The following is a 22,677-nucleotide window of genomic DNA, read 5'->3' on the forward strand; positions in this document are numbered from 1 at the left end:
ATTAACCCCAATAGCGGTGGCCACGCAGTGATCGGCTTCTACTTCGCTCGCGAACTTCTCGGCGCCGGCCATGAGGTCAACATACTTACCGTCGGAGATGAGAGTTCCGAAAAAATGAAGAAGCCGCCCTTCACGAGATTCTCAGTTGATTCCCATTCTGTGATTTCTGCTGTGTTAGAAGAGATTTCTGTTTTGTTGTTTTACCGGTTTTACTTGTTCTTTTGGTTGGCTTTACAGGAGTTGGTCAGTGCTGGCGCTCGGACGGTTTGGGGTGATCCCGCCGATGTGGGTAAGGTTGTGGGCTCGGCCGCTTTCGATGTGGTGTTGGATAATAATGGCAAGGATTTGGACTCTGTGAAGTAAGTTGTCGCTTTGTTATCGGAAGAAATTTTCCTTAATCTTTAGCGCTCGTCATGTTTATTTCATGTGGTGAACTTGTTAGATGTTTGTGTATTTCATTTGTTTATCGGGATGTTGAATCCCAGTTTGTTTTTGGATCTTACCCAAGGAATAGAGGGTGAGGAAGGAGGAAGAGATAGGTAAGGGGACAGAAAGGGCTAGGAGAGCTCAGTTAATGAGAGAATGAGCGGGGTTCCACTGGATGGGGATTGGAATCCGTTTACATTCGATATTTTCCCTTTTATAGTAGTAATCTCTCTATATAAAATAGACAGATAATTGTTTTGCCTGGATCATTAGAGACATCTAACTGTCTATTTGATCACATCGTCATTAAATCAAGATCTTCTCTAAGATTTCCTCTCCAATGGCAACCAGTTGTTTGGCGGATGATTGAAGATCTCTGCTTACGACATTCGCTCTTTATATGCTCATACTCTGCAACTCGTTCTTGGTATTTGCGTTCAGTCTATATGTGTCTGAGCTGGCAAGGCTGTGCCATTTCTATCGCACTTACTTTGGGCTGGATCCCTTAGTAGGTCTGGATCTTGAAAAGTGACTCATGTAGGTAGATTTTTGCTCCCATTGGTCCACCTTATCTGCTTTTGGGTGTACAATTTTTTTTTTCTTTAGAAGTTGCTATCAATTCAAAATGCTTGCACTTACCCGGGCGCCGGTGTATTCGGTGAATCTTGAAATAAATTTAATGTTTATCTTCTTCCTTGTTGTGTGTTTGGCTCTTGAAATAAATTAATGTTTATCTTCTTCCTTGTTGTGTGTTTGGCTAATCCTCCCTTCCCATCTGATGGCTTTGCCATTGTCTTTCTTTCAGTTGGTGCCAAGAGCCTCCTCTCCCACTCCTAATTGATGACGGCAATCCTTACCTTTCTCCTATCTCTTTTCCTTGTGTAATTTTATTTTTTCATTGTGTTTATCTCTATTAGCACTGCATTTAGATAACAATGATTGGCTTTATTTTGTTATTTTTTAAAACCTCAAAGTAGTGAAATGCTTTTAGCACTGCTGCTCTCTAACTCCCTTGATTGTTACGCTAACTCTTTCTCTTTCTCCATGCATTGTCCCATTCCATTAATTGCAGTAGTCTCACTTGAGGAGAAATTCAGGCCAATTCTATTGAGGTTGAGCGTGCGGATTAAGCGTTAGTAATCTTAGACATTGCGATATTTGGAGATGCCTATTCATTTTGACACAAATGAGGACCTCTTGCAGATCTATATATTTGAAAGGATTTGTACATTTGAGAGAATTATTTTAAGCTTTAAACTATTTTGTTTTATATAAAACAATGAATTTAAAAGTATTCATGCTATTCGAGAAATGAGATTCCAAATTGGGGTGTAATTGAGCGATACTGACTCATGAGCTGGCTTGAACTTGGCTCAATAGGAAGCTCGTAAGTTGAGCTTGATGAGCTAACAAACCAATCTCAAGTTAGCCTCGACTTGACTTCTTGGCTCTTGAACCAGTTGTTTAAAAAATAATTAATATAAAACATACTCAAAATATTTAAAATTGGAGAACTTATCTTTAAGTTATTAAAAATATTTTAAAAATGATATTTTATATTTTATATCAAGTGATTTTTTATTATTTTCTAAGTGTTCATTTTATTTATTATTTATTATAAAATTATCTTAAATTAATATTGTTTTCTTTCATTCACAACAAACAAACCGATTCAAAGGTATAGGATCCGATTTGTTTACACTCCTAAAATTAAGCTCAAGCTCAAGATGAGGGTGGCTCAAACTTGATCCGATTTGTTTACACTCCTAATTCTAGATGTATTTACACATTTCTTCATTTGCAGGCCTGTAGCTGATTGGGCTAAATCTTCAGGAGTCAAACAATTTCTCTTCATCAGCAGTGCTGGCATCTATAAGGCAAGTGATGAGATCCCACATGTTGAAGGGGTATATACTCGACCTGCCAATCCTTTGATTTGACATTTACGTTTATGCTCTGTATGTCTGTGCAACTAGTTGTCTAAAATTTATGTTGATGTATAGTGGCGCAGATTAGTCAAATTATTCAAAAACTTTGCATGCAATTCTATTGGAGACTCATGCTCTTTGCTTTGGTTATTTATCGTTCCAAGCTATTTAATTTTGAGAAATGCTTGTTTTCATTATCCTGTTTTTTCTTCTTTTTTTTTTTTTGACTATTTTTAATTTGGTTTTTAGATACTATCTGAACTATTGTGGTTATCTGGAAGTCTATGCCAAACATTTTTATTTCTGAAGTTAATAAAAATATTTGTAGGCTTGATTATTATTTGCTCTTAATGATTATCATATTTCATCAATAGGATTGTTGATTTCTAAAGTACTTTTATTTTGTATTCCTACTTTTTTATTTTATTTTAATTTTGTAAAATCGTGGCAATAGGTATGTTTGTTTTATACTAATTCATGTTTCACTTCGTGGTAGTGCCATCATAGAAAAGAATATCTCTAGCACAATGACATAATAGTGTGTAGAATTCAGTAAAATCACCGCTGCATTCTACACATTATTTTTGTCACTTGGCTTGAGAAACTTTTTAGTCAATGAATAGAGCAAGACAAATCCCCTGAAATAAAGTGGATTGTATCGTTTATATAGCTTTTGACCGTATTTTCTCAGCAGTAAGTTATGCATTGATTTTTTTACATAAAATAAATGTAGTTGAAGTCATTATATTCTTGAGATGTGCTTTCTATTTATTCTCATTTTCTCACAGCTAATATGCATCATTTGTCTAATGGCATCCACATGATAGTTATACTATATGCTTTTTGACTATCATAAATTTCCTTTTTTTCAATAAAGATTTATTTGCTTTTGAGAATTATAGCTCTGAGGCATCACTAAGCACCAGCTAATAGAAGGGCTAAGAGATTTATTTGCTTTTGAGAATTATAGAGGCATCACTAAGCACCAGCTAATAGAAGGGCTAATAAATTTCTCTTTTTCTTTGTTTAATTGGTCTACAAGGAAGGCCTCTTGAGGTTAAAAAGAACTTGGCATATATAACTTGAAGAGGAAAGGTGTAATAACTTCATGTACGCTCCTGAAGGAATCCGCATATACCATAGTTCGATGGAGAGCAATCAACTATAAATGAGCTCATCAAATAAATCATTCATTCATCAATAATTAAAAAAAAATTGCAAAATCAGTCATATTTATAAACAAATTCTAGACTTAAGTTATGATCTCATCTTATTACATTTAATCTCATCAAAAAGGTTAAATAAACAATAAAAAATATGTTTAAATTGATGAGGAGTCTATAAAGAATTGAAAAATGATCCAATTATTCAACTTATTCGTAGTATATTTTTAATTCCTTGTGATTAATTTTGTTGAAATCAACTAATATTGTGAAATTTGAACAATGTCCTCAGGGTGCGAAGAACTCTCCATTGGAAAGTTATATATGATGTAATTTTTCAAGAGATTAAGTGCAAGCTTTTGATATTGTTATTTTGTTATCCATATATCTTCTGATATTGGTCTGTCTTGTCATTTCATAAAGAGTTGGTACTCATTAATTTTGCCAAATATTATTTTTACTAAAAATATTCTTAGCGTCAAAGTAAGTAGGTGTAGTAGGGTTCATCTGCTCAGTAGAAGCAGTGTTGTAATAGAATTTCCTCCAATAGAAGAGTCAATCAAACTTTGAGAGTTAAAAGTAATCTTTAAATTTTCTGAGTTGAAAATTGGATTTATAAACCTAAGTAGCAAATATAAAATATAAGTATTAGAATTAATCTTCCTACTTATTTGAAAAGTTTTAGACCTTACATTGCGATTTTTTGTTTTTGGTTCACACAATTAGTTCAGGATACTTATAAAACATAAAGGTCACTTGCATTAGACCCCCCGAGAACTTCATTTGACATTCATGGTGTTAAAATATTCACTATCATGTAAGTTAATTTGTTTTTTAACTTCATCATTTAAATCATGCAGGTGTTGCACTAATGTTGCTCAGAATTATAATATGCATACTGTGGTGAAATGTTGAGATCTATAGGATTTATTGGTTTTAATCCTTAAAACATGTTTAAAAGATGTTTCAAGTGTTTTTAAAAACTAATATTATAACCAAATACATTTTAATTCATATCAAAACAATAAAAAAACAAACTAAAAATAAAAAATAATAGTGACCCCAAACGGGGCCTTAACTTCAGCTTTTGATGATGTGCTCTTTGATCGGAGGAGATAGAAACCTTGGGAAAAATTACAAAAATTTTTGTAATCAAGGTAGATTTATAAGCCTGAATCCTAATGACTATTCTTAGGCTTCAGCGTGTTCATAAAGAACTGGCATTTTGTTGGCCAACCTCTCCTTACTAAAACTGAAGAATGCTACTGCTGCAGGATCCTGTTAAAGATGATGCAGGTCATGCCGCAGTGGAGAGATATATTGCAGATTTATCTTTTAGTAGCTGGGCAATATTCCGGCCCCAGTACATGTTAGGATCTGGTAACAACAAGGATTGTGAGGAGTGGTTCTTTGACAGTATGCCTCAGCTTCTCTCACATTACTGCTTCTATTTCATTTTAAATTACAAGTAGAGTATTTTTTGCAAGCAGTATTTGGATAATATATACAGTATAAATGAGAAATGGGTGAAAATATTCTCTTGACTATTTGATAGAGGTTATTTAGTCCCAGAGATTATAAAGTGTCAATGTAGTACCCATATTTTTTTAATATGGGTTGAAATAGTCTCCACGAATGACAATTTAAGTCCCAATTTAAAGAGTTTGGAGACTAATTTGACACTTTTATAAACCCTGAGATTAAAACGACCCCATGTAAACAGTCGGTGGACTATTTTGACACTTCATCATAAATTTACTGACACCACTATATGTGTTTTATCTTAACTCATCACAGAAGCATAGTTTGTTGAAATGATATTTGTCAAGTTTTCTGATTACTTGAAACATAAATAGATTAGCCCCAGACCATAGGCTACAGTTTTATCCATCATGGAGAATCGAAATGGCTGGTTTTCTTCTTCTTTTATTATTATTATTTTTATTGTCATTCCTGTCGAGAGAAGCCAAAATTTGTAGATAATATTTGATTCTTTTATATTTAGGTTATTTGCAGTTTTTTTCTGCAGGCTGTTACCTATCAGTGGTGCAATAAAACGTGCTGCAAGTTTTTCTGAACACTACAGCAAAATTAGAACAACTCGGAGCCCTTAAAATTTTTTAAATTTTGCAAATGAAAGGAGACAGAGACCACGTTGGTTACATCTAAAACTCAAAGGAGTTTTTCAGCTAAATGTTAACAAAATTAAATCCAAAACTCTAGGTAAAACAACTGAGAACATGTAGCTTAAAGGATATGCAGCAATGATATTTGAACACATTATATAATCAAATAGGGCAGCGGTGAAGAAGTTCCCACACAAAATTGATAACTTTATTGCACATTTATCATGAAAAATTGCACCATTTATTTTTTCTAATGAAACAAAAAGATCTACTTCCTCGTCCTTGATCCCTTTCAATCCTTGTAACTCTGATAAGCAGTCTCAACACTTTATCTAACTTAGCTTGATATTTATAATAGTCAGCCTCCAACCTGTCATACCAATGATCACTATATTTAAGTACTTTATAGCTTTTCTGTGACCTTTTAACATAGAATTTGTATACACATTTTGAAAATGGGGCAATTCCATACATACCACACAATTCTTATGTGTTTTCATATCACATAAAAAATACTACTATTACTAGATGTTGACATAATCATGATGGTAATTTTTTAACCTAACTATTTTAAGCATCTGACATGATATATCTGCTAGAGAAATGCACATTAAAATTCCTATTGAAGCAATGCAATGCATGGACAAAGTTTTCCATGGCTTCATCTATGAAATGAAATTGGGGCATTTACATACACACCCAAAGTTTTCCATGGCTTCATTTGCTTTGTTTTCTATGAAATGAAATTGGGGCATTTACATACACACCACCCAATTCCCATATATTTACATATCTAACGCCTATACATTGCTTTCTACATTTATACCACCTAAATCTTTCATATCACATCAAAGATACCACTATTTTAACTTTTAAAAAGTGAAATACACTTTTTCATGAATAGGTAAGGTTACATGTATGTAAAAATTGAAGTTTGCATCTTACATATGTAAATACATAGTCATTGTGTGGTATGTATGCAAATCTTCCTATTATAAAATCTTCCAATTTAGAAGACTAGCCTCCAACCTAACGCTTTTGTTATGATCTTTCACATTAACTATTCCCAATCTCAACAAAATTTTGCAGGAATTGTCCGCGGAAGACCGGTTCCAATTCCTGGATCAGGGATGCAACTAACCAACATCTCACATGTGAGGGATCTATCCACCATGCTTTTCCTTGCCGTTACTGACCCCGTTGCCTCTTCTCATAAAATTTTCAACTGCGTGAGCGATCGGGCCATCACTTTCGACGGATTGGTCAAGCTTTGTGCGCAAGCAGCTAGTCTCGAAGCCAAAATTGTTCACTATGATCCCAAATCTGTAGGAGTTGATGCGAAGAAGGCGTTTCCTTTTCGCAACATGGTCGTTTTGAAAATCTTTCCTTATTCAAATTTGTTTCATTATCGTCATCTTCGACTGCTAACTTGTTGAGTTTTTACTGCAGCATTTCTACGCAGAGCCGAGGAAAGCGAAAGAGATACTTGGATGGAGGAGCACCACCAATCTTCCCGAAGATTTGAAGGAGAGGTTTGATGAATATGTGAGCATTGGAAGGGATAAGAAGCAGTTACAGTTTGATATTGATGACAAGATTTTGGAATTTCTCAAAGTAGCAGTGGCAGTGTGAGCATGTTTGTTTGTTTTTTTGCATTTACTGATGTCCATAGTGATGAAATTCATTTTTTTTTTCTATTTTGCTGATGAAAACATTTAGTGATTTCTGTTTATAAATGAAAAAATAAATAAAGAAAAATATGTTTGTATTATTAGTTTCTGCTGTTTTTGCAATCATATCAAAATTGTTGGTTTCTGCAATTGTGGTGTTTTGTTTTGTAAAATTAAATATATGAGAAATGGTCAATTGCTTTTGTATTTATTGATGTCTAAAGCCATGAAATTCAAAATTTTTTGTTCTGCAGTTGAAAATATTTAGTGATTTCTATTTAGAAATTAAAAAAAATTAAAGAAAAAATGTGTTTGTATTATTAATTTCTGTTTTTGCAATAATATGGAAATTGTTGGGTGCTGAAATGTTGTGTTGTTTTGTAAAATTGATTGTGGTGGAAGAACAGTGAATGAAAACACGTAGTAGTTTCATTTTCTGTTATCCCTTTTCTGTTTTGGTAAATTTTAGGGGGACATTTACATGCATACTACACTACTCTAATGTATTTACATACCTAACTATTAGATAAATAGGATTTATTAAGTCCGATGAATCTCGGCGATGGAAATGGAGCTTGAGCAAATGGTGGAATAATTTCTTAAATCCGGCTTGCAATTGAATTTATTAAATTCGGATTTACGTCCTAAAAAAGATGGAAAGCGAGAAAAGTGGTTAACGGAGCATTGGATTTAAGTTTCATTTTTTTTTTGTTTGTTTTTAAGTTAAATCCAATGGCTAAATTCATTAATAGCATGCTACCAAACACTGCCTTAGACTTTGAATTTTATATTTATAACACTGAAATATTTCATATCACATTGAAAAATATCACTGCTAAATTTTAAATAGTGAAATATATCTTTTCCGAGAACAAGTAAAATGGCATTAGTACGTAAGAATTAAAGTTTAAATGTTGCATATATAAAAATATAATGTATAGTCAAAAAACAGGACCTCATCAAGCTGAAGAAAAGTCGATGTTGATGTCGAAGTCGGCCACCCTGGTCAACCATACTTGCCAGCGACCACCGAGTGATGACCACCAAAGGCTGACTGCTTGGGCTGACCATTTGATGGCGATGAATCCAGTGCGAGAACGCTCCAGGGAGACAAATCTAAGCAAGGAGAAGACCACAATATCCCTCACAACTCTTCTTAAAACAGGGATATAAACGTAATATTTTTTTTCCTCTCTTTATCTCTCTATAAATAGAGGACCCCTAGATGTTAAAAGGGGGGTCCCTAGACTCTCTTTCTCTCTCTCAACCCCCATATCACTTGTAACTTTCAAGTTTTATAGAATAAAAGGAGTCAAAGAGCTCAGAAACACCCCTCTTTGGCTTTTATACAGATAGTTAAAATTAATTTTTATATTAAATATAAATAAAATAAAGTAAATAATATTGTTAAAATAAATAATAAAGTGATTCTAATCGCTCTTAATGAATTATAGTTTCATAATATGACCTAATACGTATGTTTGATTATAAAGGCGAAACTCTCATTGATATTCCAAAATAATTTTCAGACACTAATAATTTGTGCCAATTACAAGTCATAATTACAATGATAGATCAAATGATTATAATTAACCCTTATTTATCATTAACAATGATAGTTAAGATTAATAAGTAAAACAAGAAAAAACAGCCGAAATAAAAATGAAAAAAACAAACAAGAAAATAAATCTCATTTAATCGTTTTATAACTTGATTTGACTTTTTTTTTATAATTAATAGGACCAAATATATTTTTAAAATTTATTTGGCTTGAATTATGGGATGCATTACATAAACTTTATTGACTCTAGCATTTTCAAATCATACAAAACAAAGAGTTTTGATCATTATATAAATACACATTGATGCCACATTATAGCACTTTAGATAACAATATTAATATTATTTTATCAAATAATCATCATATTTGAAAACAATATTAGATATGGAAATTTACATGCACACCATATAATTTTTTATGTATTTACATATCCAATTTTTGATATTTATATTTTTAACATCTTAGTGCCATAAACAAATGCATGAAAATGTGTGTTCCACTTTCGAAAGCTAATGATGATGATATTTTTGATATGATGTTAAAAATTAAATGACATCAATCTAAATATGAATGTTTAGATGTTATGTACATTAAAAATCATATGATATGTATGTAGATGTCCCTATTAGATATAACATCAAACAAAGCCTCTATCTAATTAGCCACTACCAATTATCATCTCTCATTATTTGTCTTCAAAACACCACACCCTCTCAAAAAGCACACTTTGTTTATGGCAAGATGAACCTCATTATTTTCTCGTTAAACAAAGTTAAGAATCTCAAGTTGTTATGTTCGAGTGCTCGCCCTTCCCGAAGAAAAAAACAAAAAGACGAATACGAAAAAGACTTGTTGAAAACCACATGCATTATTTCCATGTTTTCAAACAAGAGTTGTTCATAAAACCAATATGATAAAATAATATTCAACAAACATTTGTACAGAGAAGATTTTCTATGAATCAGCCCCCTCTAATGTCTCAACAGAACTGCTGGCAAGCTTTTTTTCTTCCATGAGCTTCATCTGCCTTTCTGCATGCTCCCTCTCACACTGGCTTATACCCATGATAATGTCAAGCATTGTGCCTGTGGTGCCAAAGAAGACCAGAGGTGCCAGAGATTTCTTTCTTATTCCCACTGGAATTGCAATCAAAGCCCCTGCAACTGAAAAAAACCATGTACCAAGTGCACTGCAGATGTCGATTCATTTAAGAAAGTTAGAAAGCTTTGATTGAAATTTCAAGTTTATTGATGCTAATCTAACAAATTTTACTTTAGTTCTTTGAGGCAATTACATTCTAAGGGCTCGAAAGATTACTAGTTACAAATGTAGCACATTCTTCCATCAATTTTTAAATTCTCACTCACATATCAAAATTCACGATAAAACTCTCATTTTCATCAAAGTCTCAATGGTTTGATAATGATACATGTAAATACATCGGTGTAGTAGTTAAAAAAACAAAAACAAAAAAATTTGGGTGTTGATTTTGCAAGTAGAAATGTTTTGAGTGCTGCATGTGTAATTATCACTAGTGTTTTTAGTGTATTTTGAATCCTAATTCTCCATTCATTTCTGATTGCATATTTTATAAGATATTTAACTATATTTAGCATTTGTTTTTGGAAAAAAAAACTTGGACAACGGCCGCGATGCATTGATCGCGACGGTTTTTTTTTTCCCTTAGCCGCGATAAGTGCATCACGGACGTTGTTCGGACACAGTGAAGTATTTTTCTTGTTTTTGAGGGGGCATTTACATATACACCACTCAGGTTCTATCAAATCACATATCTAACACCTTAACTTTACTTTTTATATTTAGATCACTCAAGTAATTCACATCACATCAAAAATACTACTATTTTAGCTCTTAAAAAGTGAAACACACCTTTTTAATCTCAGGCAAGGTGGCATATACGTAACCAGTGAAGTTTAGGTATTATACATGTAAATATAAAATAATTAAGTGGTATGCGTGTAAATCTTCCTTTTTTTTGGATGACCTTGAGCAATGCTTATACCCCTCTTTTCCTTTCAAAATCATCAATCTTAAATTTATGTGACATTTATATACATAGCACACAACTCTTATGTATTTACATATCTTGCCTAAACTTTCATATTTATTGACATAGTATTCAAATCTTTAATATCACATAAAAAATAACACTATATATCACTTTTTAGAATTTAAATGCATGTTTTCATGCAAAGATTTAACACACAAAATTCTTATGTATGTAAATATGAAAGTTTAGATGTGAGATATAAATACACAATTCTCATGTAAATTTCCCAAAATTTAATTGTCTGTTTTATCGATGCATCTTATATCCTTAATTGCACTTGCTAGACCATGATTCCAATTCTTATATAACGATTTAACTATATTTAGCTGTTTTTTTTTTTTTTGAGGGAGCATTTACATACAATGCCAACCAGGTCCTATTTGTTTACATATCTAACTCCTATATTCACTTTTTACGTATATACCGCCTTACATATGTATGAAAAGATGCATTTCACCTTTTAAAAGTTAAAATAATGGTATATTTATGATATATAAAAATATTTGCACGGTATAAATGTAAAAAGGTAAATTTTAGTTATTAGAGATGTAAATATATAGGAATTGGGTGGTATGTAAGTAAATGTCCCCCAAAAAAATGCATGTTGACTGAAAGCAGTTTACACTACGGAGAAATGATGCTAAAGCTTCCTAATCTGAGAAAGGGTTATCTGGAAGGTAAAAGTAAAGAAGAACTACTGAGATATGAGCCCAACAGCCATAGCCAGAGTAGCTAGTTGCATGAATAAATCATGGGATATAGATTCATTGATCGACACAAAGAAAGATTGGTAATATTCATTAATATAAATTCAAGGGAAAAATATCATGGCAGAAATCTTCAATAAATATTGGTCGAGCTAATAAAAAAAATGTCAAAAAATAAAGAAAATAACTTTTCTAAAATTATAAAAACATTATGGGCATATTGCATTACTTATAGGATATCAATTGCAGGTACTCTTAATACATTGGTGCTTGATGCCAAAAAGACCTTGCTGCTTGAGGTTTTGTTGTCATTACTAGTAGTAGTAATCCAATACAGCCACAAAAAATAGTAACATGCTCTTCTGCAAATGAAGGAACTTCACACTTGATGAGATTACAGTCCAAGTTCAGCGAAGTTTGAAAATTTACCAAGCACATACATCTACAGCTTTTAATAATATGGTGAATCCTCACAAATGCTAAGAGGGTGAAGTGGTACAAATGTTGAGAAAACAAATCATTCTTCATCAAAGAATTATTGAAATTTTTTTGAACTAACTGTGAAGGCTTCTTTACCATCGAGAAGGCATATCAAGGTGGAGTCTAGCAGCTTATTAACTTAAACGATCAATGACCAATGTCATCCATTAAAGAACAATGCTTGAACAAGTATTACATATAGTAACCTAATTAAAGAAAGAGACATTTACATACATAGCACACAATTCTAGTGTATTTGCATATCTCATGCCGAAAGTTTCATATTTACACACATATCATTCAAATCTTTAATATCACATAAAAAATAGCACTTTTATCACTTTTTAACAGAGAAATGCACCTTTACATGAATTGTAGGATATGAACTATAATAAAAAGGAAATAATATGAAAGGAAATATATACCACCTAATATCTCCAATAATCAATTCATATTAATTATTTGGAATAAAGGATATAGCATAAAATAGGAAAGGAAATAACTTCTAGTCCAAAGAAATAAATATAAAATAGGAAATGAAATAACTATTAATCTCAGTAAATAATTTATTTATCATAACTTCTCACGGGAATAAATTATTTCCTAATATAACTTCTAACACTTTCCCTCAAGTTGAAACATGGTTGAAAACCACGTTCAACTTGGATTTGAAAACATCAAACAATTGGTGAGGGAGATCCCGTGAAGTAGAATTTGAAGTTTTCATCCGTATTGTGGTTGTCTTTGATTGCAATTCTTGCAGTGTCTGTATGTAAGCGGTAGACTCCTACAAATAATGTTGCAGGGAAGTTTGCAGAAAAATAAATAATTGCGGTTGTCTTTGATTGTAGTTCCTGCAGTGTCTATAGGTAGACAGAATGCTCCTATAAATAATGTTGCAGAGGGGTTTGTAGGAAAGTAGATAATAGAATGCTCCTATAAGTAATGTTGCAGAGGGGTTTGTAGGAAAGTAGATAATTTGTAAGAAAAGACTGAATTCTAGTTGACTGCGGTTGTCTTTAACTGTAGTTTCTGCAGTGTCTGTAGGAAGACGGAAGAATCATACAGATAATGTTGCATGAGAGTTTGCAGAAAAGTAGACAACCTTCAGAAAAAAATTGTCAGGTATAACCTGAGGAAAAAAGCCCCGAAGGTAGCCCTTGTTGCGGGAAAAGCTCTGGATGAGGGCCTAATGCAGGAAATGCTCCGAAGAAGGACCTGATGTAGAAAATGCAGGCCTATTGCAGAAAAAAATTCTAGTGGATGACGTACTACAAGAAATGCTCCGTAGGAAGGTCTGATTCAGAAAAAGCTACAGAGAGGGCCCGATGCAGGAAAAAGGCTACATATAAGGATTTGATGCAGGAAAAGGCTTCGGAGTAGGACCTACTGCAGGAACAATTTCGGTGGAAGACTTGCTGCAAGAAAAGCTCTAGAGGAGGGCTGGTTGCATGAAGGATTCCGATGGAGGGCATGCTGCAAGACAAGCTCCTGAGGAGAGTCTGATACAGGAAAAGTTTCGGAGGAGGCCTAATGCAGAAAAAAATTCCAAAGGAGAGTTGCTGCAGGAAAAGCTCTAGAGGAGGTTCTATTGCAGGAAAGATTCCGAAGAAAGGCTTGCTGCAAGAAAAGCTCTGGAGACGGGCCTATGGCAAGCAAACGCTCCGGAAAAGGATCTGATGCGGGAAGCACTCGTAACAAGATACTTCCGGCTCAACATTGGGAGACTGACATGTGGGTCTAGAAACAACTCCTCCATACCCTGCATTTGCACCATGACCAACAGAAACATACCCGCTCCTTAGAGCACCTGGAGGTCTTATAACATAACCAACGCCTGGTCCACCAAGATTTCCATAAGCCCTGGTGTTCCCGTAGCAGCCATACCCTCCAAAACCTACACCATTGGTAGTCGTTCCATAACCATAAGAAAGAGCACCGAACCCAACGAACCATATGGATTACAACCAGAGACATCAAGGTATTCAATCTCCTTCAAGCCATCAAGCGGAGTAAGGACGACACCTTTTGACATTAAACATTCAATGATCTCCAATGTTTGAAGTCGTGGAAGGCATTCACAAATGATAGAAGACATTGATCCATCTATTGTATCATAAAAGTCCTTCAACTCAATGAAGCTACCACAACATTGATTGACATGTTGAAGGACTTGATGGCAAATCAAGCTCACATCCACAGTCATTCCCTTAAGAAATTCAATTTTGCAAATGGCCTTGTAAAATTCAATTTCAAATGCATTAGGATTCTTCATGTTGAAATATTGAAGCATTGGGCACCTGTTTATGACATATTTGAGATCGATCTCGTCGAAATAGATTGGGAAGTAGACATAATTGATGACCTCCTCACTTCAGGTGAAATTGAAGAGATCAACGAAGTTGATGGCTTCATCGTGTCGACAACTAAGACAGTGAGAAATATCGTTCCAACTCTGGAAGTTGAGCACATGCCAGAAAAATGAATCTAGCGCAGCGTACCGCCACATTGAGCACAAATATGGCACACTGGCTATAAGATTTACTACTCTGATCTGCGAGAAAATCACAACCAAGAGGTCGCTACTCAAGTCCTCCCACCTCTTGCTCCCTCCATCTCGGACAACAACACTTTCCTTGCGGCGACTGGAAACCTTTTTCTTCTGTGGTTCGTCGCCACCATCTCCGAGGAGAACCCGACGACAAAGCGAAGAATACTTGAGAGAGGGGAGCGTTAACTTCCCTCCTCTCGTGCAGGGAGGATGGCAGGAAGGGAGCCCAACAACTCTAGAAGGAAGATCAGTGACAAGGGTAGGGAATTTGGCTCTGATACCACATTGAAATTCAGAATAATGCAGAATTAAGCGGAATTAAATGAGAGGATTTTCATTTATATGAAGGGGGTATAAATAACCCTTTACATGAATCCTAAAATAGGAAAGATAATAAAAAGGAAATAATATGAAAGGAAAGATATAACACCTATTATCTCTAATAATCAATTCATATAAGTATTTGGAGATAAAGAAAATAACATAAAATAGGAAAGTAAAAAAACTGTTAATCCAATGAAATAAATATAAAATAGGAAAGAAAATAACTCATAATCTCAATAAATAATTTATTTCTCATAACTTCCCAAAGGAATAAATTATTTTCTAATATAACTTCTAACATAAGCAATCAATGACCAATGTCATCCATTAACGATCAATGCTTGATTGAGTATTACATATAGTAACCTGATTGAAAATAAGGACATTTACATACATAGCACACAATTCTTATGTATTACATATCTTATGCCAAAAGTTTCATATTTACACACATAGCACTCAAATCTTTAATATTGCATAAAAAATTTCACTATTATCACTTTTTAACAGAAATAAACCTTTTCGTGCATATGTTTTAAAGCACAAAGCGACATGTATGCAAATATAAAAGTTTAGATGTGAGATATATAAAATATATAAGAATTGTGTGTTGTGTGTGTAAATTTTCCTTAAAGAAATACTACAATCAAATTCCCTTTTAAGGCAAGAACAATTCATTCCATTCCAATATGTGTTTAAATTTTATTTGAAACTCTCTTGGAACACAATAATGCATTTCAAAATTATCATGAAAGTCTCCCTATCATACATGAGAAATTATTAAGAATTTTATATTAATTAATTGTTAAAACTCCCACATAAGATATAAAGCATTTATTTATTTAGTTGAAATCCCTAAAAATTAAAATTAAAATTATTAATGCTAAATAGCATTCAGTCTCATGAGCAAAAGGCAAAAGCCACCTTCAAGTAAAATATATACAAGACAAATCCAAAAGTTAGAGATTTGTCTCCTCATCTTGCCAAATTTTGATGGTCATGTGAAAAAAACTTCTAAATGTATAAGCTTCAACCAATAGGGTTGATAAAACATAAGTTTCTTATAGCTCAAGTTTAGGACTAAAGCGAGTTATGAAAGTCGAAGAAAACACGTTCAAATATGGTGGAGTTCCAACAGCCCCTATCACTCAGCAAACCATGAGAATGGTTGCAGTGAAAAAAACCTCCTTTTACTCTAGCTACTAATAAGAACGATCAAGTTATAAGCTTATCTAATGACAAATTCAAGTGAGGTGGATCTCTATGAGGTTTCCCAATTGATCTAAGAGTCAAAACAAAGTTAAAGAGACTATTCTCATTTAATAAAGCATCTATGAAGTTATACATAAACGCCTTCAAATATTGAAGCATCAATATCTTGAAAATTAAGAAAAATAGGTCCCAGGTTTATGAATTGAAACCTGCCAATTTGGAAAAACACAAGTTTCTCCATAGCTCAAGTCTAGTGCATTAGCACGTTCCCTTAAATCCGAACTCAACAAGCCCAAATATAGTTGATTAGCTAACAATTATCCTCACTCAATAAGTTATAAGAATGATTATGGTGAGAGATCCCCCATTTCACCAATTTGATCACAAAAATTATCTAACTTCTAAGCCCATTCAACTTGATAAGTTCAGATGGCCAATATCCAAAAGATATTCTTAAAGCGATAGATGGGTGAATATAGGTAAAAAAAACATAATCCTCACCTAAAAAATGAGTTTATGTGATCAAATAAAAGTGTTTTCAAAAATGAAAACTGCAATTTCTCAAAAAACTATGAAGAAAGATGAATAGATAGGTATGAGTTCCTACAGGATAAGTCTAAGACTCGATAAGATCCTGATGGTCAAGCTCGATATACATAAATATGGCCAAGTCGTGAACTCTTCTTGCTAACAAGCCATAGGAATGACCTCAGTGAGAGAGCCCTGTTTGCTCAGCCCAGTGATGAGAACCATTATATTCTGAGCTTATATAATTTAACGAGTCAATGGGAATGTCAAATTTGGAGAGATAACCCTCTCTTAAAAAATATCTATGCAGCCATGTAAAGAGATTCTCAAATATATAAGCTTCAATATCTTGCAAGCCAAAAAAGGAGATGTCTAAAATAGCAAGAGGTCTAAAATATAAAACTTGGTAGAGTGAAAATACAACTAAAATTTAAAACAAGTACCAGAATGCTTGTACTAGAAGCACCTTGTGCAACACAGAGCAAAGAGTGTAAGTCACCACTCCGAACCTTGCATATACATTGTCCAGTACTTTCAAGTGATTCTAATTTCTTAGACACAAGTAATTATTGCTTGCATCATAAATCATTAGACTACAAGTTCATAAATCATAAATCATCATCAAAATATTTGAAAAATAAAAAACACTAGTGATTATTGCTTGCATCATAAATCATTAGACTAAGTTCGTTTAAGAAGATTGTACATCATCAAAATATTTGAAAAATAAAAAACACTAGTAACAAACCATTGAAAAAATAACAAAACCATGAACCACATTACAGGGTTATTTGGTTGCAAGATTTAGCCAAAATTTAGCCTAGATTTGGACTAAATCTTGTTCTTTGTAATGAATAAATCTTATTTTCACTCAAATTTCTTATTAGGTCAAATATCAAATATAGAAAATCTAGAAAGAAACATGATTTATGAAAATTACACCACTTCTTATTGTGCTCTCTCTAATCTTTCATTTAAATCTCATTTATTGAAAATATATACCAAGTAGTTTACTGGTAATTTAACAGATTTAGCATCCATCATGTCAAAAAGTTTTCAGGGTTAATGCCTCAAAAATCTACTGAATCTGGATTTACAATATTTACTAAACCCTATTTACAACCAGACATCCCCCTTAGAACTCATTAAGTAAATGCTAAATATAAAAAAATAAATAATCACTAAAATGAAAATCCAAATAAAGAAGAACTGTTTGAATTCATATAATTATAATTAATCCACTAATTTTCATAATTATAAATGAGATAAAAAATACTCACTTAGCAACAGTGCAATCCTCTAGTTGCTTCTGCGGAGCATACCCGCCGCCTCCTATTTCCATATTATCCCGCATTTCCTCGGAAGCCCTTGGTAGCCATCGAAAACATGGAAATCAAAACCCAAAATTCATGATAATCTAAAAGCTACACGGAGAACTCGAAGTAGAAGAAGAGCAAGGGGATGTAATGTGGAAATAAGGAAATGAGAAGAAAGGGGAAAAGAGAACAAGCGCACCTTAGACCTGTAATTCGCTTATGGCGGCGCTCCAATAGTCGCCGTTGCGGTGTGGAGCTGAGCTCTGGCAATCGCTCGAGTTAGGAGGATGAAAAGTAGGGTAGCAGTTCGGAAGATTAATTTACAGTTCCATTATATTTTCATGTCAACGCAATTATATGGCTTAAGTAGAAAAAAATTTTCGACGTAGTTCTGCATGTGGACCAATTTATTTTTAAGTTATTTACAAATTATTTTTAGATTATTTTTAATAATATAAAAATAAATCAGAAATACCCAAAAATTAAAGACCGCGGGTTATTTCGGTATTATTGAAAATATCAGAAATACCCAAAAATTAAAGACCGCCGATTATTTCGGTATTATTGAAGATAACCCAAAAATAACCTAAAAATAATTTAAGAATAACCTACGCCACACGTAGAGCTACATCAAAAAACACGGTCCTTAAGAAGTGACTTTCACATAAATAACAACCAAAATTTTCATATTTATTTATCTTGCCCTTAAATTTTTATAATTACAATATTATATAAAAATAGTACTCATTATCTTCTTTTAATAATCAAATCCACATTTTCATTGATAAATAAAATGATAAGTTTGAGTGTTGTGAATTTAATTTTTCCTAATAAAAATTTAAAAAATATAATTACTTTGTATTTTCAAAGAAAAAAAGTCGTTTTTTTTAACTAAGTTTTATACTTGATTGAGCCCAAAGACGATGTGCATGATTGGAGCAAGCGAGGCCCACGATTAAAAATTAAACCTTTAGATACTAAATTATGTGTGAATGTACGGTTGTAATTTTTTTATAAATGTGATTTTAAAGTTAGGTTAGGAACATCAACTTCTTAAAAAATTATTGTGAGAATTATAAATGTTTAATTTTTTTTAATCACGAAATGATTTCTAATAATCATCGTATTTTATCATATCAGATTGTAAAAAGTAGTTTTTGATATGTCATCAGTAAATTTTTGTCATCCGACCTATATCTCAAGGCATAACTAAAATCTCGAAACAAATTTTCAAGCAAAGAACGTTCAAACTTCAATTAAAAATCATCTACAATACTGATTTCAGTAAACTTACAATCAAGTTGACTAACTCGACGAGATTGACCCAAAGATACCAAAATTAATCCATTTAGAGTCAATTTTAGCCCAGATTAAGATGTTATACCACTTTTGGAATCTTTCAATACATAATTGAAGGGTCAAACAGAATTCTAATTTGACAAGCTTACAGTCAAATCAAATGTCTCAATGAGATAAATACAATGAGCTCATGATCACTCAATTCTAACATCATTAAGAAACTTAAATGTTCATCGAACGCAGTTAAATCAAGAAAATCTCTCTGGGTCATTCGATGAAGTTGTCTAAATTTCTTTCTTATTCGCAGAGATGGCTCTCCCATACTCTAAATAAATCTCTACACCTCTCTTGAAAGCTAGACCTTGAATCAAAATAATATGAAAGCTTGAAGGCGGGGTTGAAATCCAGCATCGCTTCTGCACCGCGAATCTAATGAAAACCTCCCACTCTAACAGTCACAGCCGCCAACTCTGGCCAACTCCAACAGACTCCACAGGCAACTCTGACCAAAGCAGCTAGTTAATTATGGCCTCCGTTGCCGCCAACTCCAACCAACATAGCCAACTTTGTTATTTTTCTTCATTTATGCCTCTAGATTGCATTAACACCAACTTTGGCAAATGCACTCAACTTCCTTATTTGTCTTCCTTCATGCCTCTAGATTGCATCAATTTTGCTATCGTATCACTTTTCTTGATTTGAATAAACCCTCTTACCTTTTTTCTCTCATTTGTTTTCGTTTCTCTGCTAGTTATAAAGAGGGTCAAAGCTAGAGCATAATAACCCTCCCATTTGCAATCATCGAATGTTCTGCCCCCTCAAACCCCAGTCTCATTTGGTTAGAATAGTGTTATCAAATTTAAAATAGTCTCAACTATTTCTTCTCATTGCCTTGCTTAATAGCATTTGTTGAGAGTCAATCTGTTCTCCTCATTCTCCTTGCTTCTCGATATAAAGCCGATCAAGCCTCTCACCTCCTTCTCGAAGTTGTGGCAGTCGCCATCCCCTTCTTCTTAAAAACTCCACAACTATGTGTCCTCCTCAGTGGTCGAATACTTAGTGTAACTGAGGTCTAAGGTGAGTTCACTCATCCTCCCTGATTTCCACTTCTCTTTCTTTCAGTGATATTGTTATCAAATTTAAAATCAATTAGATTTATTATTTGCTTGAAAATCTCATTTGGTTAGAATAGTGTTATCAAATTTAAAATCTAAGAGGGTCACGTTCAAGTCTGGAAAGTCACTACGATAGCGGGAGGGAATAAAGAAAGGTTTCACAAAATTTATGCTATCCAAAGGCAGAAATTAAGACAAATAAGGAAGTTTGTACGAATCAGGAATTAAAGAAAAATAAAATTTGGATCTCACCTATTACCCCACTTAAGGAATCTGGTCCCCAAATTATACAAGATATTACATACAAAATCTACTAGTGGGAATACTATAAGTGTAGCAGATATATGCATTTTGTTAATAATAAACTTACAATTATGAAATCATTTAGTGATAGACATGGTTAATGTGTTATGTGACTGTAATGAATAAACTAATGTACTAAATGAAAATTTATATAATATGAATAAATATGATGCCCCAAAGTTAAACAAAACATTTTTCGATTAATTTAAAATATAAATAATATATATCACAACATTTGGTGCTTCATGGGCTTCCTGCTGGGTCATAACAGATGCTCGAGGTGGAATCACCTAGTTAGGCCTCTCTAGATCATGAGGTCGTTGAGACGAGTACTGCACTGTTGAAGAAGAATGTTGATATATCAGTGGTGGATGCTGGTACTATTTGTACGACAATGCAAGAGCTTATGGCCGATACAACTAAGACGACCTTGCTTAATGCGATTGTTGCTTAGTCCGAATGTAGTTTTGACTTGTATGTTCTCTGTTGCGTTGCTTCTAGTGCTGACATTTATTATATTTATAACCCCCATTCCTATATTGCTTAAATTTGGTTTCATGGTTTACTGCAAAATAAGTTTAGGTCAGGAAAAGGCAATCCTTGATCTTGTGATCGATGTTGTAGCATTTGAAATAATTGTCAATTGTTAAGTTGTAAGATTCAGGGTGTGTCTCTTCGCAACAATGACAATTAGACATGTTTTTCAGCAAATCTCCCTGATGCTTCATTTTGTGGTCCTTCTTATACTAGAGCATTATTATTGTCCTTTTATTTTGTGATAGTCTTTTCTTCACACACATTTACCTCTAAGCTGTCTTGCATAGTTCGGTCTACCATTGGAAAGTTCATTGAAAACGCGAAGAGAATAAAAAATGTAATTTTGGATCTTACACATACAGTAATGCTTGACATTGACACAAGGCGAATGCATAGCATCCACATAAACTTTGGCACTTAATGTCGACACTGAACACCTTATGCTTGACCTTGTCATCATGATTGACATTCACAGCCGATTCTCATGATTGCCAATAAGGCATATGTTTGCTACATACGTCGATGTCTATAGTCACAAACAAAGTAAACTCTCATAATTTACACTAATATTTACACCATATAATATTATCAAGGCCAACACATGGCTCATTTATTATTTACTCATATTTTAGATGACACTACTAATGCATCTAAGGTTTCTTGGACTTCCAGCAGGAAAGTAGTTTTGCCAATCCATACTAATTACATTGCATAAATATTTTATTTTAACTATGGAAAATAACATTATTTGTAATCTATAAGTCACCCTGACATCAATATTGCAATAGAGTCATGCCTCTTAATATTTTTCCTCATTAAGTTTTTTCAATAAACATGCTCATATATCTTATATACACATGTCCTAGAATTTTATAAAATGCAAACAAAATACATGTTCTCAATGCGAATGTTAGAACATGCAATAATATTTAATATCAAACAATACTAACTATTTTAAGACTTTAACCCCTTCATCATCTACTAAACATATAAACAAGTGAAAACATACCTTTAGCTAAACAATAATTTTAAATTAGATCATTGTCAAATTGAAGCTATTGAGCTAATTAATGTCAAATTGAAATGAAGCCTAGCCCAAACTATATTAAAGTACCCGGAGCTACACTCAAAATTAGCAAGCCAAGCTTGAGCCATCTTATAAACATATGTTATTTGGCTCAAAATCAAATTAAATAATTGTGCCAATTTGCTCTATAAACCCAAGATCAAATTATCAACAATCTTGTAAAGAAAATTCATTTTTTATTTATTATGCAAATAGCTTATTTGTGAAAGACATGTGTCCTTCCTTAAATACACATATGTAATAAATATATAATTATAGAATTACATATATATA

The 22,677-nt window shown here is 33.1% G+C and overlaps 2 protein-coding genes across 2 annotated transcripts; one reads left to right on the forward strand and one right to left on the reverse strand.

Annotated features, from left to right (window-relative positions):
* Nucleotides 1-6: 6 nt before the first annotated feature.
* On the forward strand, nt 7-7,313 carry LOC110027656 (chloroplast stem-loop binding protein of 41 kDa a, chloroplastic; the record flags this gene model as incomplete). The annotated part of the gene is made up of 6 exons (XM_020729167.1): nt 7-144; nt 238-359; nt 2,231-2,333; nt 4,792-4,933; nt 6,733-7,010; nt 7,093-7,313. Coding segments are annotated over 6 exons (966 nt in total), but the record flags the coding sequence as incomplete, so codon positions are not given.
* A 2,401-nt stretch (nt 7,314-9,714) lies between these two features.
* On the reverse strand, nt 9,715-18,392 carry LOC110027668. The gene is made up of 3 exons (XM_020729183.1): nt 18,263-18,392; nt 18,028-18,114; nt 9,715-10,063 (listed from the first exon to the last, which is right to left on the reverse strand). Exons 2-3 carry the CDS (start codon nt 18,099-18,101, stop codon nt 9,829-9,831), a joined length of 309 nt encoding a protein of 102 aa, XP_020584842.1. The 5' UTR covers nt 18,102-18,114; nt 18,263-18,392; the 3' UTR covers nt 9,715-9,828.
* Nucleotides 18,393-22,677: the final 4,285 nt, after the last annotated feature.

Source organism: Phalaenopsis equestris, unplaced genomic scaffold (genome assembly GCF_001263595.1).
Source record: "Phalaenopsis equestris unplaced genomic scaffold, ASM126359v1 Scaffold000434, whole genome shotgun sequence".
NCBI classification, from domain to species: Eukaryota; Viridiplantae; Streptophyta; class Magnoliopsida; order Asparagales; family Orchidaceae; genus Phalaenopsis; species Phalaenopsis equestris.